The sequence below is a fragment of the Haplochromis burtoni genome, unplaced genomic scaffold, assembly GCF_018398535.1.
Source record: "Haplochromis burtoni strain Fernald_Lab_line unplaced genomic scaffold, NCSU_Asbu1 Contig_88, whole genome shotgun sequence".
NCBI classification, from domain to species: Eukaryota; Metazoa; Chordata; class Actinopteri; order Cichliformes; family Cichlidae; genus Haplochromis; species Haplochromis burtoni.
In genome coordinates this window covers 1,801,597-1,819,919 of record NW_024582449.1, presented here as the reverse complement: position 1 = coordinate 1,819,919, position 18,323 = coordinate 1,801,597, and the positions used below count along the sequence as shown (strand labels likewise).

Sequence of the window (18,323 nt, the reverse complement as noted above, 5' to 3'; positions counted from 1 at the left end):
TGTTTTTTCCTTTCTTTCTCAGATAGATTGAATTATAAAACATGAGAACATTTTTTAGAAAAGCAAGCATGTGAAGATTACAGCTGCTGACAGGCAGGTAGAAGAATAGCACAAAGTTTATTCAAAAATAAAACATACACATTGCACACTATTAAAATATCTCAGGACTAATAATGAACTACTTAAAAAAGACTGATGACAAAAACACAATGGCACGAGGTGTGAAATGTTCTAAAACAGTGATGTACAGACGAACTGGTGCCAAACTCGGTGCGACTATCACTACAACATACGGATATTTTCGACCCATTTAACCAAAGGCAAATTTAATCATAAAGGCAATGGTTATACTGAAAGTATGAGATCCAAGTTCTTATTTTCCACATATTTTGTTTTTGCGTTCTTTTTTCTGAGGTCAGCAGTGATGATATATTAGTCCTTTGGCCGTAAGTGAGATTACTGAACAAACAGACCAGCTCAGCTTACCAGCAGGAAATTGCTGCGTAATTACATGCTTACAACATGCCAAACATGTGGCATGTGATCGCTGCTCTCTGTGTGTCTGACATCAGGACTACACATAAAACAGATTTCATCAATTTTGGTGGAGAGCTGGAGCACTGGCAAAGGAAGAGCCCATGACCTTTTTGTGCGGATCCAAGCCACTTACTTTAAAATTGCAAAATAGTGCACTGGCGTTGGTCTTATCAGAGAGTATGCTCTCCAAGTGCCCTTTGTAGATACACATGTGAAACCTCATTAATATCAAAACCTCATTATCTGAATTTGAGTTTAAAAAAAGAAAAAAGACAAAAAATAAAACAAAATATACAGCACTTGTGTTTGTCTCCATTTAAATAAATACATGCACCAACACCAAAACACAGCATACCAAGGGCTTGGACCAAGAGGAGATTGTATAAAGCAAAACAAATATTTTCAATAACACTCTGGCGTTGTTTCAGGGATTTATTTTTCAAATTTTCAAGCCCTTGATATGCTTCACTTTCATTTATTGCACCACAAGATAATATTGCATAGGATGTAAGCTGTTACCAGCTCCTCGTTGCCCAGCCATGACACTGTGTGTGTAAAAAAATGATCCATAAAGCTCTGATGCAGACAAATTTAGTTGTGAGAGCCAATTTGTTTCGGTTGAATGGTCGGAAGTTCATAAATGCAACTTAAAGAACTCATTTCATTTATGCCAGCAGGCATTTGTATTTTCACAGGCCTCAATGTGCCACTGGGATCCTGGTAGACCCACTGTGGTATAAAGATAAAAAAAAACTGTTGTGCTTGTTGCCTCCCAGAAGGTGCCTCTTCTGAGAGATGAAAAATCGATGACCTTGTCAGACTCTATCTAGCAGTCCTGATTATCGCTGCAAGTGGAAGTTCTTCCAGCCTTGGACAGGAAGAGCTTTCCGCTGGGACAGACGCAGACCTCATAGAGAATCTGAGCATTTCCAGAAACCCCGTCCTCGCTCTTGGGCAGGCGCGGCATGCGCACCGTCTCAGCATCCAGCACCAGCTGTACAGCAGACAGCACGGAGAGCAAGGACGATTAAAGGAGAACAACAAAGACCCAGCGAAAGAGCAAGGAAATATCACTCTGTTTCAGTCCTTTTACGTCATGCACGCACAATAAGACACAGTGTGCAGCGAGCTAAAGAATGATCTATTTAATACCTAACTAGTGCATGACGACATGATGATAATTAAAAAAAGAAGGTCTGGCAGTAAATCAGCTTAAAATGAGAGAACGTGAGCGTTAAAGTTAAGTGCAGATTAACATGCAGTTATCATCCTCACAGCAAGAAAAGAAAGATGAAGAAGTGATGCAGCACACAACTACTCTGTCATATAAATGTGCTGATCTACTGAGAATTAATTCAAAAAAGGTCAAATAAGTGCTCGTGATACAAATGCCTCTAACGTGCTTCAGTCAGCTCGCTGAACCACAGCTATTAGTCCGATCCGATTCAGCCACCAATTACCAAAACTCACTCTAAACACTAACATGGAAACAGCAAACCACTACCCACAACAAACCTACAGAGCACAAACAGATGTTTCCAAAGTTCAAAAGAAAGGGTTAGGGTTAGACGAGATTCTCACTGCTTTAGAAAAAGATTTTCTTTAATATGTTACACTATATCCTTTTGATAAGAAAGATAAAGAGGCTTTTTAAGTGCCAGCTGTCTGTAAGGTGTTTCTACACAAAAATGTTCAGTAAATGGGAACAGCAGAGCGCCTTTTAAACTGCACTCGAGCTCCCAGGTGTGACCCGAGAGAGCGTAAAAGCGTAACGCAGCATGTTTGCTGGAAAAACATGCTCTCTATATTCCCTCTGTGAGCTAAAGGAAAAAGCATGCCTGAAGACGGCTTTTAAGCAATCAGCAGGAAGTGAAAAGTGGATTTCGTACCAGCCCTTCTTTTGACTGCAGAATGACATCCATGTTGGAAGCAGCTTCAATGTTGCCAGCCAGAGCTTTCATAAAAACTCCTTTCGGTGCATCCATACTGAGCGAGCGAGTCGGGGACTCCAACCTAAAGAAACATCTCGACTTTAAAAACACCACCATTTTATCCGTTTGCTTGTTTATTTCACCTGAGCAACACCTGTGAGACTGAACCTAAACTTTGATTTCTTATAGTTTTGTATTTCTTTAGCAGATTGTTTTGAAAAATCCAATAATACACAAAGTCTGAAACGCTCACCTCAGCTCTTTCAACATTTCTGATCTCAGCTGAGGCACCTCCACTGAATGCTGGAACAGCGCTCCTTCAGGACCTGCAAACAAAGATACACAAACATCAAGATCTGTTACAGCATTTAACAGAGTCCAGGAGCCTGATATGGTCACAACACACACCAAACATTTTTAATAAAACAACATGAGTAGCTTTGCTGACAGTGGCATTCATGGTATGTTGGCCAGTTCACCCCTTTGTCCCAGACTGAAGTATTTTAACACTGCACTCACCCTGTTCAACTGCTTGTTAATGCAAACATCTAATCAGCCAATCACATGGCAGCAACTCAGCATATTTAGACATGTAGGAATGCTCGAGATGACCTGCTGAAGTTCAAACTGAGCACCGGAATGGGGAAGAAAGGTGATTTGAATTATTTTGAATGTAGACTGACTGTAGCTGTCAGATGGGTTGCTCTGGGAATTTCACAAACTGCTGATCTACTGGGATTTTCCCACACAAGCATCACTAGTGTTTACAGACAAAGGTCTGATAAATATCCGGTGAGCAGCAGATTTCTAGCTGAAAATGCCTTTTTGATGCCAGAGGTCAGAGGAGAATGGTCTGACTGCTCCGAGCTGATAGGAAGGCAACAGTAACTCATTACTCATTACAACCAAGGTATGTAGGAAACTACCTTTCCTGACTCCTGTCAGCTAAGAACAGGAAAATGGGGTCTAAATTCACACCAAAATGGGACAACAGAAGGTCTGATGAGTCTCAAATTCTGCTCCAATATTCAGATTATGGGGTGAGAATTTCAATTAAATTGAATTTACTTCAATTCAATTTTATTTTTATAGTCCCGAATCACCAGAACAGTTGCCTCAAGGTGCTTTCTATTTTTAGGTAAAGACCTTACAATAATACAGAGAAAACAGACAAAAAAAACCCAAAATCATATGACCCCTCATGAGTGAGTGCTTTGGTAACAGTGGGAAGAAAAAACTCCCTTTTAACAGGAAGGAACCTCCAGCAGAGCCAGGCTCAGGGAGGGGCAGCCATCTCTTGCGACTAGTTGGAGGTGAGAGAAGGAAGATGGGACAAAAGACATGCTGTGAAAGCATAGTTCCAGCCTGCCTTGGTTCAGCCTGCTGGTGGCGAGCAATATTTTCTTGGCACACTTTGGACTCCTTAGAGCAACTGAGCATTATTTAAACACCACAGCCTACCTGAATATTGCAGCTGATCACGTCCATCCCTTTATAACCACAGTGTACCCATCCTTGGCTGCTTCCAGTAGGAAAGCGCACCATGTCACAAAACTCAAACTGGTTTCTTGAAAATGACAGTGAGTTCAAAGAACTCACATGACCTCCACGGTCATCAGATCTCAGTCCAATAGAGGACCTTTGGGTCTGCGGTGGAACGGGAGATTCTGATGACGGATGTGCAGCTGACAAATCTGCAGCAACAGTGTGATGCCGTCATGTCACTGTCGACCAAAATCTCTGAGGTGTCCTTTGAAGAATTAAGCTAGCTCTGAAGGTGTACCTAATAAAGTGCCAGGTGAGTGTAACTAAAGTTTTGTAGACGCCACCTGTGCTCAGAGGATGAGGGGCTGCTGACTGTAATCCTCTAATATTTATCTCAAAGCACTGCAGTGCAGTATATATTGTGGATTGCGTCGTTGTGTAAACATTGTTTGTTTTTTTTAAATAGAGGCGGGCTGTCTGCCTACTTCGACTTCAGAAAAATTCAGGCAATGCTGGAGCAGAGAAGTAAAACTGGATCCAAATGCTGCAACACTTGGAGCCAACTGTGAAGGATGTAAACACTCCACAAACACAGAGAGTACAGAAGCTTTGTTTAGAGGATTCCTGGAAAAACAGCTCCCGCTGCCTGGTGCTCACTGCGGATCAAACTGACCCCGGGCGATACGAAGCTATCGGCTGACACTCTGTTCAACATTAATCAGTCAGCACAGCGTGTGGCCAGCGGCACACGTAACCATTAATGCAACACACCGGAGACTAAGATTCAGAATAAAAGCGCAGAAATATCCCGTCAACCCTTTGTTCAGTAATATGATAAACTGTACAGTATTGTGCTCTGGCATCTCATTTTTCTGTTCTCTCTGTGCACTTCAAAGATAACCACGCACTCTATGACACGAATGACTGTGAAAATGACTGGGCTGTCTCTGCCCTTGGGTGCTGGATTGTTGAGCTGATATTTGCCATCAAACCAAATTGGTCCTGTTGAGTCTACATCTGTTGTCAGTGTTATTATTTTTTCATTTTTTCCCCAAAACCCTTCCACCAACAGGTGTGTGCTACGTCCAAGGAAACACAGCACGTCGCGGCCATTGGTGTACCTGTGACTCGTAGTTTGTCTGGCCCAATCTCAGCCTTGTCGCCATCTGCAGTGAACAGCATGTTGTCATTGTGCGAGTTAATGAGCAGATTTCGAGTGTGTCCCTGAGCCTCTTTTGGACCTGGAACAACAACAACAACAACACCTGAAGGGGTATGGCAATAAGACATGAGTAACGTGCAACCATGAAAATCTATCATCATTCTCTTCCTGTGATTCAGTTCGATGTGCTCAGAGACACATTCCCAATTTAGATCAGCGTAGAGGTGGAAAGGGGAAAGTCAGCGGCCACCTGCTGATGAGAAACGCACTGATTAAAAATGTGTAACCATATTACTGCTTTGGTCTGACACGTAACTCATCTGAGGTTACTTCCTTTTGCCCTTCACTCCATCAGCCCTGAGAGAAGCTGCTCTAAAACATGTAGATCACTCAGTGAGATATTTAACCTCTGTCAAGGCTCACAACTGTGAACAGACACGCAGTGTTCCCTAACAAGCATTTCAGTTTTATTCACAGAGGCCCAAGAGTATGCAGGCTATGCATTTTATGGCTTAATGATCAAGGACACATAACGGCACTGTGGAACACAACAATTTGCTGGCCTTTTAATTATGACAAAATCCCCCAACGTGGCAGTCGGTGAGCCATAAAGAGACGCACAAATATGATCCTCCACCGGCCTCAGGCCCTCGCGTGTAATACAGAACGATCCAGAAGCAATGGATGGAGAAAAGGAATGCTGAATTTAATGGAGTTTAAATGGAAATCTAAGAGATTATGAATTGAAATATGGCCTCTTGTCTCTGCTAATGCTGGATGAGAAATCCCTGCAGTGCACCAGTGTCTTTACTGTCACTCTCAGTGTCACTCATCAGCAGGATGTGATGTGTATGTGCCGCATGTTTCTGTGTGTCCTCTCACCCACAGATATCCTCTCTATAACGTCACCATTTTCATTGCGGGCGTTGAGGGAAACATTTTCCGATGAGTGTAATAGAAGTGAAGAGTCCTGTGGAGATGAAGAAATATTGTCTTATTAACAGCCTGTGGAAATAACATCAATCTGCAACAGTAAAATGATAAAAATTAGAATATTTGCATGTATGAACTTGGACAAAGAGGTTTTATGTGAGGTTTTTAGGCACGCTGGCTCTGCAGGTAGCACTCGTTCACTGGTCAGACCCTTTAGTCCACACTAACTAATGGATTGTAAAAGCATTCATGATTCCCTGAGGATAACTCCTACTGACTTTCATTGCCTGACTCTAATGCTACCATGAGGTTGATAATGTGAGGTTTATTAGGCTATCAAGACAGCTCTGCAAAACTGGCATCCATAAAAAAAAACAGGACGTTTATTTGAATAGTGCCCATTAAAATCAGCATTACAAAACTGCTTTACAAAAACATAATACACACAAAAAAATACAAAAAAGTCAAAGTTATCAGATGATTTAAAACCAAAGTATTACACTCTAGAGATAAGCTAGTGCATTGTCGAGAGTGAAATACAATACAAATTAAAAAAGTAAACATTATAAGAACATTTTATTTTAAAAAATAAATAAAATGAGTAAAGCTTAACACTTGCGAAATAAAAGTCAGACTTGCTCAGGCAGGTTTTTCCACAGCAGAGGAGCCCAAACAGCAAATGCTCAGTCGCCTTCAGTTTTTAAGCATGAGGTGGGAACAGTTGGCAGGTTCCTGCCTCAGGATATCAGGCTGCTCACTGGTCTATTCCAGCATCTCTTCTGGAGCCAGGCCATGAAGGGCACTCACTCCTGACATCCTCTGTCCTAACGTGGGGACATTACGTTTTGGCTTTTCTGCACTTTGTATTTCACTTCAGTCAATAAAGCATTTTTACTTTGTGGTGGTGACTTTATTTCACTATGCTGTAAAATAAACAGTATGAGGATCATGAGGGCATGCTATGAGGTTTATCTGTCAGAGGTCCAAAGTAACGTGATATTTAGAATCCTCATATATCATTCCTTATATGCCTATATGTTCTCAATACAAAGGATGACAAACTCAGTTTTAAATAGCCCTAAACAGCATTATTATTGCTTTGACCTTCAGATCAATCTATTAACAATCAAGGAGAGGTCGGAGGTCAAATCTGACATTTGAAATCTGTATATTGCAATCATATTATATTATATTATTTTCTATGTGTTGGCAATACACACAACACTTGTGAGAATCAGTTTCTAAGATATGGCTAGGCTTTTTGTCAATTTTCTACCAATAAATCATAAAGTTCACCTTGATGACCTCAGGGGATGTAAGCGAAATTTGAATAGATTGTTGGCATGACCCCACGCTACACCCCTACACACTTTTTATCAGAATTCATTCAAAACTTTGAGCTATAGTGTTTACAGACAGAAAGAATGACATGCAGGCAGTGGATGTTAATAACAGTAAGAATAATAGAGAGTATGTGGCTAAAACTCAATATCAGTTGTATTCTAGCACTCCTCAAATGCAGACAGGAGGGCTGGATTAGCTTGCTGATATATTTCTCAAAAATTAGGTTTGCATCAATAGCAAACACAGATTTCTGACAGCCTATTTAATTTTGGAAGGACAAAGAACTGGATAACAGGATTTTTTAAATGTTTAAATGTATTAGACTTTTATATTATTTAAATTGTTCATTTTAGAAGATTTTCAGATATTCATTTTGGTTAGATGGTCTTAACTGAAGGGTGAGAGAAAGGGTGAGAAGTGTGGCCATCCGGGAGGGGCTCAGAGTAGAGCCGCTGCTCCTCCACATTGAAAGGAGCCAGCTGAGGTGGTTCGGGCATCTGACAAGGATGCCCCCTGGGCGCCTCCTGGGGTTGGTGTTCCGGGCATGTCCCACCGGGAGGAGACCCCGGGGCAGACCCAGGACACGCTGGAGAGATTATATCTCTCGGCTGGCCTGGGAACGCCTTGGTGTTCCCCCGGATAAGCTGGAGGAGGTGGCTGGGGAGAGGGAGGTCTGGGCCTCTCTGCTTAGGCTGCTGCCCCCGCGACCCGACCCCGGATAAAGCGGATGAAGATGGATGGATGGATGGTCTTAACTGGGAGATAACACTGAATGTTGCTGAAAGAGCAGTATGATAACATGTTTCTGTACAATGTGGCCAAAAGGCAGGACATACTGAAAAAGGATAGGTCCTAGTATAGAACCCTGTGGGACTCCACATGTGGTCAGAGGAGGTGGTCACCAACAGAAACTGTGTTACATGGCTGCCCCACCAGCGTTGGAGCTTTTCATAACACATTCCCATAAGCTTCTGCACATGATTCTATTCCTGTGAGCAAGCTAGCATGCTAACAACAGCATTTAGCCCAAAGCACCATAAAGTAGCTAGCATGGCGGTAAACTCAAGAAACTTGGTGTCATTTTCTGATTAACAGCTTTTTATTGTATCTTAGCTACGTATTGAGGTCATAACAAATATTAATACTGCCATTTAGTTTGTTTTTTAGTTGATCGAGATGTTTCCTCGCAATCATTTATCTGCTAACACATTAGCATTTACGGCTGTCGACTTGGATTATTCTACAAACTACAAACACTTTACTGATATATTATTGACAATTATTATTATGATCAGGCAGCCATTAGGAGGCACTGAGCATCCTGATGGGGGAGGATATTCACCAGCCAGGCTGAAGCATTACTGACCAGAAAAAGTGCCATGGACTACTGTTTATTAAGGCTGACAAAGAATGCATTATTATCAGGCTATTTATTATTTTACCTAAATATTTGTACAGGATGTGACAGCAAGTAATTAGGTCTGTATAAGAGACATGGCAAACACACACACACACTGTCATAAAATGTTTAAATGAAGAAGCTTAGCAATAAATCTCTTCTGCTCCTTTGTAGCTGAGGGGAAGACATGCTTCTAAAAATGGTCTAGGAAAGCAAGTTTTCATGTAGAGGGCAGCAGGATGTCTCTCTAAGCACTGAATCATTTTAGAAACCCATAGAACACATTAGAAAATGTGTCCATCCATAAATGAGGAATACATTGCCTTTTTAATGAGGCCCATGAAGCAAGAAAAAAAAATATTGCTGCTATGAGCAAGAAAAGCCATAACATGTAAACAACTGCAGCAAAGTGTTCCCATCTGCTGCTAGCAGGCGGGCCATAAACTACTTTCCACCACAAATATCCCTGAGGTTAATGGAGAGCTCAGCACACCACCACGTGCACTGTGTGCTACTGCCAAATCCAGTTTGTTCTGACACATCTCCTAAAAAAAGTACTGTCAGAAATATGCAGCTCTCTCACTACAGCTGGATAAAAACTGCCTGAGTGTCTGCGAGGAATTAGATTTAGATGATAAGATGACGTGCAGTCTCCAAAGATCCAACACACACTCAAATTTAAGTTTAGTAAACAGTGAGAAATAATGGCCAGGCTGTCAGGCTACTTAACTGAGCAAACAGAGGTTTGAAAATGAATGGGGTAGAAGACGAGAAAGGGAGAGAAGGAGAGGGTAGAGGGGGAGAGAGGAGGCTTATCTCAGAAGAATGTGGCGAAGAAGAGCAGGAAAAAAAGTTTGCATTTCTGATTGGCTTACTTCTCTGCTGTGGATCTCCTGAGCATAGAGAGGAAAGAGGAACTCAGACTCGCCGTCCTCCAGCTTAACCCCATCTCCATGTACTTGTAGTAGTCCCATCCCTTCCTGTGATCAAAATAAAATCAAGAGGTTACATATTTAGACAAAGGCATGTAGACAAAGGCATGCCAAGAAGATGAGGAATGTGCTTTGGCTTTCCAGCTAACAGCGTTCCCTCTATCACTTAGGTATTTGTCTAAGGTCTCCACCATAGTGTGTACATGTGCATGCAAGAGTGTGTGTTGGCTTGCAGCTTTGTTCATAAATCCACAGTTGCCATCTGGAGTTGAGACAGAAAGCTGACAAGTCTCCATGAAATAACAAACACATTTACTCTCCTGTTTAGACAGCCAAGTAGGACTTAATGATGGATAACGCTATTGCTGCCTGACATTGCAATAATAAGCAGGTAATAGTCAAATGATGGGCTGATCAACAAAAGCTACATACTAAATATTTAAACATACCATTTGAAAGGAGAAAGGAAAAACAATCCCAACTGAAAACATGGTGTCCAAATGTGAGCTGTGCATACCGTGTTGAACCACATCACCCTGAGGATCCAGATGGTGAGGGCAAAGTTGACCACCAGGATGACAATGAGCAGCAGCACAAAGAGGTAGAGACAGCGCTTCCTCCAGCCATAGATGCCAATCTTGTAGAGTTCATCGGGCACCAACCTGGGCGTGCTGCTGCCCTCGGTGGTGGTGACATACTGTTCCCGCACCATCTGTCGCCTGGCCGCCACAGATGAAGACAGGTACACAGGCAATGGAGTAAAATCAAAGATATTAGTAAAGATATCGAAGATCAATTTGAAATAAATTTGGCAGAGCAGAGAGAATTATTAAAACAACCTGTGAACATAATGTTGATAATATCTAGCGAACCTCTTAAGAAAGCAAACAGTGTCCTGTAAAGTTCTGTATTTGGTCTTCACCAGCACCCAAAGCACTTATCACAGTCTTTACCTGCTAAATATGTTGTTATCACTCTGTGTCTATCTTGCCTTTGGAGCTGGGTAGTTGGTAAAGAGTAAGTTTGAGGGCTTTCTTGGAATAAAAATCCTCCTTTGTGGATCACAAACGATGCTATAGGTATGATATAGGTAATATTTGCTTAAAGTAGTAAAGTTTGCTCAAATCCCAAAACTTGCTTTAAATCTTTGACTAAGGGGAAGTGTGAAAATTCATTAAAATTCTCTGTGTCTCTGTTTTGCTCTTAATTAAAATAAAGTTAATATAAAAATATTGATTGCAGAAGTGAGCGAACATTGCTCAAAGCATTCTGACAACAGGAGCACCAAGAAAAGCAGCACAAAACAGCTCCCCTCCCCCCAAAAAGAAGAAGAAAAAATAAAAACACTATATTAAGTTTCGTACACTCAGAGCCTTTTGCTTTCTTCATCACTTCATGCATTTACAAGTGAAATGGTGCTGTCAGGAGCCTTCATCAGAATCACTTTACAAAAGTCTCTAAGCAAATCAAGTGACTAAGAAGCGTCTCGGTGTGCAACTAATTGGTTTTTGCTGTTAATTTAAAGCAGTTTCAAGTCTGCAGCTATAGTAATTAATAACATCCATCCATCCATTTTGTCAACCAGTAATCCAACTGGAGGTCCAGAGGGACAGGTCGGGAGCCGAAGCCTAGCCCAGCTCACACAGAGTGAGAGGCGGGGTTCAGACTCTACTCGTCGTTAGGCTGATGTATAACACATCTATATGTATTTGCTGCACACACTTTCTATTATTTCAAGGAAATGACCAAACATTTATTTTCTTTTGCACTCTTAAAATATAAGATGTTTGTCTTTAATATGTATTTTCCTTTTTTGCTTTCCTATTAGAGAAGGACCTTTTTCTCACCATCTAGATCAGGGGTCTCCAACTCCAGGCCTCGAGGGCTGGTGTCCTGCAGGTTTTAGATCTCACCCTGGGTCAACACACCTGAATCAAATGATTAGTTCATTACCAGGCCTCTGGAGAACTTCAAGACATGTTGAGGCGGTAATTTAGCCATTTAAATCAGCTGTGTTGGATGAAGGACACATCTAAAAACTGCAGGACGCCGGCCCTCGAGGCCTGGAGTTGGGGACCCCTGATCTACACTAATACGAAAAAGAAAGTTAGAGTTCTTGTGTGTTAAGTTCTTAAGAGTAATATTAGTTTTGAATTCTAGTTTTTGTTTATTTGTTAGGATTTATGGTTGAAGTCCTCTTTTTTTATCATAGTGGTTTTAATTCTTTCACCTGTGCCTTGTTTTCCCCAGCTGTGTTACATCTTCCTAATTACCTCGTGTGTGTATTAAAGCCCATGTTGTGTCCTCACCTTATGTTTTTTGTTAAGCTTGCCGGTGCTAGCTAATAAAGCTGCACTCCACCTACCACAAAGCACACCTTGACAACATTTTCTGGTACTGCAGTGTGCAGAGGACTTGGAGTTGTATTGGTAACTAACTAAGTAATTACAAATGCAATTTTTCTATCAGCTCAACAAAAATCAGCAAACACACAAATTGCTTGCGTGCATTTTGTAGCAGAGTGTGTTGCTAGCTAAAGGTCCAACTGCAGTATTTCACAGGTAGAGAAGAGAAGGAGCTAACTCCACTCAGAGATGGAGAAAGATAAGAAAGACAGAACAGGAAAGGAAGAAGAGAGGTTGGATTTAAAGGTAAGGACTGCTCACTGGTATGTGATAAACTGTAAATGTAAAGCTTACATGCAAGTCTTCATGTTTTTAAATCAGGTTTTCAGTCCGGTTTTCTGTTGCTGTTGTTTTCCATACTGTGAAATGAACTGCAAAACAAACTGAGGTTGACTAACTGTGTTATTTAAAGGCTGCATGAAAATACTCTGCACGTTACTGCAGGATAAACTGGTTAGTTTGCTGTACTGGGAAGGATTTAAAATGTGTGTGGCTGGTGCACAGTGGCTGTGGTGCTCATGGTCAGAGTTCAGTTATATATAATTAAAAGCTAAAGTGATGGTGCTTAGATTCATTCACAGAATTAAACCTTCATATCAACTTTATCCTGTTTGGAAAAAAGACAGCATAAACAGTAGACTATCAGTGTAGAGGATTGACACAAAGGACAACTCATGACCACCTGCTGACATCTTGTTGAATTCAGTTGTGAACATACACAAAGAGCAGCAGGTCAGCTGATCACAGCCTATACATTAAGAAAAATCAACAGGAGCACTCAATACAAAAATGACACCCTCTACAATGTGGGCAACAGAAAATAGAGCTTTATTTGGTTTTCTCTTTGAATTGGGATCTCTTATTCTTAGTTTAAAAGAGGAACTGCTGCTGCACATCAATCTGGAAAGGGTTATAAAGGCCATGTCTGAACAATATATAGTCCATCATTCTACAGTGAGAGAAAATCTTCACAACTGGAAAACATTCAAGGCAGCTGCCAATCTTCCCAGGAATGGATGTTCCAGCAAATTCAACCCAAGATCAAAAACTGCAATTTCTCAGAGAAACTTCAAGAAATCTAAAAACTATAGTTCAGACTCTACACACCTCAGCATGATAAATGTTCAAGTTCATAAAGATACAATTAAAAAGATACTGATCAAGTATGGGTTGTTTTGGGAGGGCTGCCAAGGAAATCCTCTTTTCTCCAAAAGGAATATAGCAGGATGGCTTAAGATTACAAAGTTTCATCTGACAAAACCACAAGACTTCTGCAACAATCCTTTGGACAGAGGAGATCGAAGTGAAGATTGTTGGCCATAATGCACAGCACCAGACTTGGAGAAAACCGAACACAGCATATCTGCACAAAACCTCATCACAGCTTTCAATCATGGTGCTGGAAGGCTGGTGATGTGGGCTTGTTTTGCATCCACGGGACCTGAGCACCTTGCAGTCATTGAGGCACCCATTTACCAGAGCATGCATGCATCCATCCATCCATCTTCTTCCACTTTTCCAATATGTGGAGGGGCTGGAGCCTATCATAGCTGTCATTAAGGTGAGCGGCAGGGTACACCCTGGGCAGGTCTCTAGTCCATCTCAACTGCCCAAACCAAAGTATTTTCAAATGTGAGTCTGTCTGACAGACTCACATCTAAAGCTTTGCCCAAATTGGGTCATGCAACAGGACAATGATCCCAAGCAGAGCAAAAAATTCACAGAATGACAGAAAAAAGAATCAAGGTGCTGCAATGATCCAATCAAAGGCCAAATTTCAACCTGACTGAAATGCTGTGGTGGGACTTTAAGAGAGCTGTGCATAAAGAAACCTCAATGAACTGAAGCAATGTTGCAAAGGACTGTCAATCTGCAGGGCCCACAACTCCTATACAGGAAACCTGAAGTCCTAATCCCTGATCTTACCCAGTAGGTATGAAGAGTTCAGCTTGTGGATGAGGTGACTCGTCCAGGTGTCTTTGCTGCTAACTCTGATAAGAAGAAATCTGGACACAATGATGTGAGGGACTAATAAAGTCATACAGAAAACAATTACTTCAAGTTATTGGTGCTAAAGGTGATTCTACAAGCTAATGAATCAATAGGAGTGCTCAGTTTTTCACAGGGCTTCATAGACTCCTGTGAAAACTCTTTTTAACAAGGCTGCATATTATTCCCATGAATGCTACCACACAAAAGAGTTAGAAAATGAATTCAGACACCCAAGAGAAACCCTCAAATCATTATGCTATTGTTATATACCAAAGCATTTTAAAAACATGTTTTATATGGCAATTGGTCTCTTTCTGAATACTGAATTGAAACTTTAGCTTTGCTTCTGTGTGACAAATTCTGCAGCATCCAAGTTCTCAAGGTGTATTTCAATACTTTTCCAGTTTTTATGCTTCACTACATGCATACAATGTACATACAGCACTATGTAACGCCTTGTCTAACAGTCTACAGTATGATTCATGAGCCCAAAGCTCACACACACACACAGAGCTACAGGATGGCTCTTTGCACCGGTGGAAAACTTGACAGAATTTCCAGCAGTTTTTTAAAAAGGCAAAGGAAAAATGGTATTTATTACAGAGCTGAGGCTGTGTTTTCTGGCTACACAGCAGCAGACTAACAGTGACAAAAACCAAGTCGATGAAAGTCAGCATATTTCAAACCACAGCCGGTACTATAAGTTATGACACAACGGTCGTTTTCTGTATTCAGTTCACGTGATAGCCTTCCGAACTGCAGGACTGCAGAACCTGCGAGCGAGCCCCCCAGTCAGCACATTTGGACCATCTGACACAGTGACAAGAGAGAACCTCAGGGGGAGATTTCACAGCGGTTCGAGTACAGCGGAGCCAAAGAGCGCATAGCCTGAGAGGGCTGCAGAGAGAGGAGTGGTGTTACTTTCTATTGATTAATCTGCATTAATAACCAGGGGCAGGCTGTGGAGAACGCTGCTTTCATTGAGGAGTGAGCCTGAAGAAAATGCTGTCAGTTAAGGATTATTATGAGTCAATGAAACATGCGAAAGAAGCAGTAACACAAAGAATGAAGATTTCTCTGTGCTACAAACTGCTCTTAATCTTCATCAGATCTTCAGAGCCACCACATTTCAGCTTAATGGGAAAAAAAGTTATCTGAACACAGATGTATCTGGGTTGTCTCAGCTGTGCTTTCTGAACTCGACAGGGCCCAGATGAAAGAAGCCCGGCTGATTTACATACAAGACAGATGTTACATCTTACTGTCACAGCAAAAACATTTTCCATCATGTTAAAAGAGCCACTTTTCAAGCCCGAAAGCAATTCTTCCTGACGTTACCAGATGTTCAGCCGAGCACATTATCCTCCTGTAACTCCCCCAGGCCCGAAGATGATGATGATGATGCAGGCAGGGGAAGATGAGCTGAGCATACAGTGACAAACTGTACAAGCAGAGGAGTTGTGCTTCTGTAAATAATGAAGGTAAACATTGTTCCACCCTCACACCAAGGAGTGATGAATGGAAGCAAACACGCTCTCTGCAAGCGGTCTGAGCTCTCTGAGGTCCAGGAGGACGTGGATCACAGACACTGATAATAAAGCAAAACGGGTTGTTCCTTGCTGTGTGCAGTAAACACAGGGAGAAAGCACACAAGGCTGATGGTATTTCTATGACCACAGGTCCTGTCACATGGCCTGCAAGCCTAGCTGTGATGAATAGCCTTTATTTCACAATGAAACAAAAAAAACACTGCCAGCAAAAAGAAGGAAAATAAGACTTTATAAGGAAAACTTGTGTCAAATACTCATTTTTTTCTCCTATATCACTTCATTTTTATGTATTAATCACAACTGTGAGAATAAATCATCATAATAAATTGAATGTCAGCAATGCAGCAGAGGCACAGCAACTTTTAGCGGTAGTTGGGAGTCCCTCTCTTTGAAGGGAGATCTCCAGCAAGGCTTGAAAAAATAAAAAAGGGAACCAGAACAGCCAGACACTGTTTAATTGACTGATTCCAATATCCCCACACTGTATCTATTAACAGCCTCAGATCCTCGGATCTATTGTGTGTTAACATGTAGATCGGCTCAACTCTTTTATACTTTTTGGGCAAATGAGCAGTGAGAGTGAAAGAGCTCTGGCTCTGTTCATTATCACATTAATGAATTTGATCTAGTTCGGTCTAATTACTTTAAATGAAAGCATTAAGAGACTGTCAGCAGCACGAGGAGAAAGCAGCTTTGAGGCCAGATCTTTAAAGGGCGTCTTCCAGCTTCCAGTTTCTGTGCTTACCACCACCACAGACTTCCATGGCAACCCAAATAAACAGTCCCCGAAGAGCTTCGCTGGAAGGGCCAGGAATGCTCAATTTATGGTCGGAAATTCAATCTGACTTGAGAGAAAATGCTTTTGTCAGGTCTTTATTTCCTAAGTGTCCTTTTAAGTGCTTCTAAATATAAATGGTCACAAATACTCTACAGTGGAAACGACTACAAAAAATTATAAAGTAGCACAGAGCTCTAATACAATCTTCTGCTCCAGGGAGGTCCATTTATCCTAGGGCATCCTCTCAATTAACCTTAAGCATATGATGCTCACTCCCTGGCTCTGTCTCTGACCTCTGAATCAGAGTTAGAGGGCCGGGTCGGACAGGCTAACTTCTACCTTTCAGTCTGCGGGGTCCGGCTGTAATTGAAAATCCAGGCTCTTCTCTGAGCCGAGGCTTGACCTGACAAAACGTCACAAGTTGCACTAACTTAGAAAAGCTCAAAAAGCTTTAAGGTGGAGGAAGGACTGCGGAGTAACACCGTTTGTGTGGAGCGAAGGGCGATTAGAAACTGACAACAGTGCTGAGGGTTTCTGCCTGGCTGTGTGTAGTAAGGAGGCTGGCGTCATGTCTCCACTTTGCTGTGATGCCTTAACTTCTATAAATAGGACACAGCATTGTGAACTAAATATAAAAAAAGCACCAGAGGAAATGCACAGAGACACAAACCACCCAGGTACATCTAATGAATATTACAAAGAGACCAGAGGATTTCTCAGAACACAGAAAATATTACTGAGTCGCTCTTTTGCACAGTTAGTTTAGCATTTCAGCATTGTTAGCCATGTATGGTTAAAACACAGGGGAACTGGCTGACTGAAAGCTGACTAAAAACACTGTTTTCAAATCCAAAACTGCCTCTGTGAGGACTGAAAAGTAAACTGAGCAAAATGTGAGAAGTACAGAAGGACAAAAACTGAAAAACATGTCCAGTAGGTGAAAGGTTACCTTCATAAAACACTTTAACTTTATACAAAGAGAAGGCTGTAAAAGACACAAAAAATTGATAATAATAACCAAATGGGTAAATGTCGAATCGGGGGCAGAGTACTCACCGATCTATGTGGAGGCACAGCAGTCCTCTTTCCTATGCAACAGTAAGCAGAGCTCGGGCTGGTACAAGCAGCTTGAGAAGCAGCAGCGCTTGAGCTCCTCACGCGTCTGTCAGCCACTCAACAGCTGCGTGCCATAAATCCAGCTCTGGAAGTGCCCAGAATAATCACCACGAGACGGCGCTCCCACTCGCCTGCATTCCCACTCCGACTCTGAGCTCTGACTCCCTCTGCCTTTTTAGCCGTACAGATATTTGAATTTCATCAGAGTATGCGTGAGAGAGAGAGAGTGTGAGAGAGGAGTATTAACGATGAGTGGAAAGGCTCTCTCTCTCTCTCTCTCTTTCTCTCTCACACACACAGAACCATCACATAATGAACAGAGCATTTGTTTGTCATTCAATCCACTGAGTCACTTTCACTGCCCAACCCAGGGCTTGAAGCAGCGGTGTCTAATTTGAGACTTCAGTCATGCCTCTCAGTATAAACTGAAGCTGGTCTTTCAGATACTGTAGCTCTGCTGGGTGACAGCAGGAAGGGTGGACCTTGAAGAGGGCAGTCAGTAAGTGAGAGAGGCGGACGTTCAGCAAACGCAGCAAAGCTGTGGTTCCTGATGTGGAAATTGTTTTATGGTCCTTGAATATATCAGTGAGGTTTTTTGTTGTTTTTTTTAACTTTAGCTATGTATGTAAATACAATTCAATAACTCAAGGTCATCCATTAATATGACAGCGATATAGCGAGTATCAAAAGTGCAAAATGTTTTTAAATTGAGGATAACACATTTCATTATGAAATATTTACATATAGTCTGTTTGTGTA

The 18,323-nt window shown here is 41.7% G+C and overlaps 1 protein-coding gene across 1 annotated transcript; it reads right to left on the bottom strand.

The window, feature by feature from the left end:
- Window positions 1–98: 98 nt before the first annotated feature.
- Window positions 99–17,959, bottom strand: sgcg (sarcoglycan, gamma). The gene is made up of 8 exons (XM_005927335.3): window positions 17,505–17,959; window positions 10,241–10,442; window positions 9,667–9,771; window positions 5,998–6,085; window positions 5,075–5,194; window positions 2,722–2,794; window positions 2,427–2,550; window positions 99–1,531 (listed from the first exon to the last, which is right to left on the bottom strand). The coding sequence occupies exons 2-8, from the start codon at window positions 10,433–10,435 to the stop codon at window positions 1,364–1,366; spliced, it is 873 nt and encodes a 290-aa protein (XP_005927397.1). The 5' UTR covers window positions 10,436–10,442; window positions 17,505–17,959; the 3' UTR covers window positions 99–1,363.
- Window positions 17,960–18,323: the final 364 nt, after the last annotated feature.

Bases quoted from the DNA above. Each gene is read 5' to 3' on its own strand.
- sgcg (XM_005927335.3), bottom strand. From the start codon at position 10,435: ATGGTGCGGGAACAGTATGTCACCACCACCGAGGGCAGCAGCACGCCC. The intron at 9,772-10,240 runs GTATGCACAGCT...TTTTGATCACAG, and splicing joins GGGTGATGTGGTTCAACACG to GAAGGGATGGGACTACTACA. The intron at 2,551-2,721 runs GTGAGCGTTTCA...ATGTTTCTTTAG, and splicing joins GAAATGTTGAAAGAGCTGAG to GTTGGAGTCCCCGACTCGCT.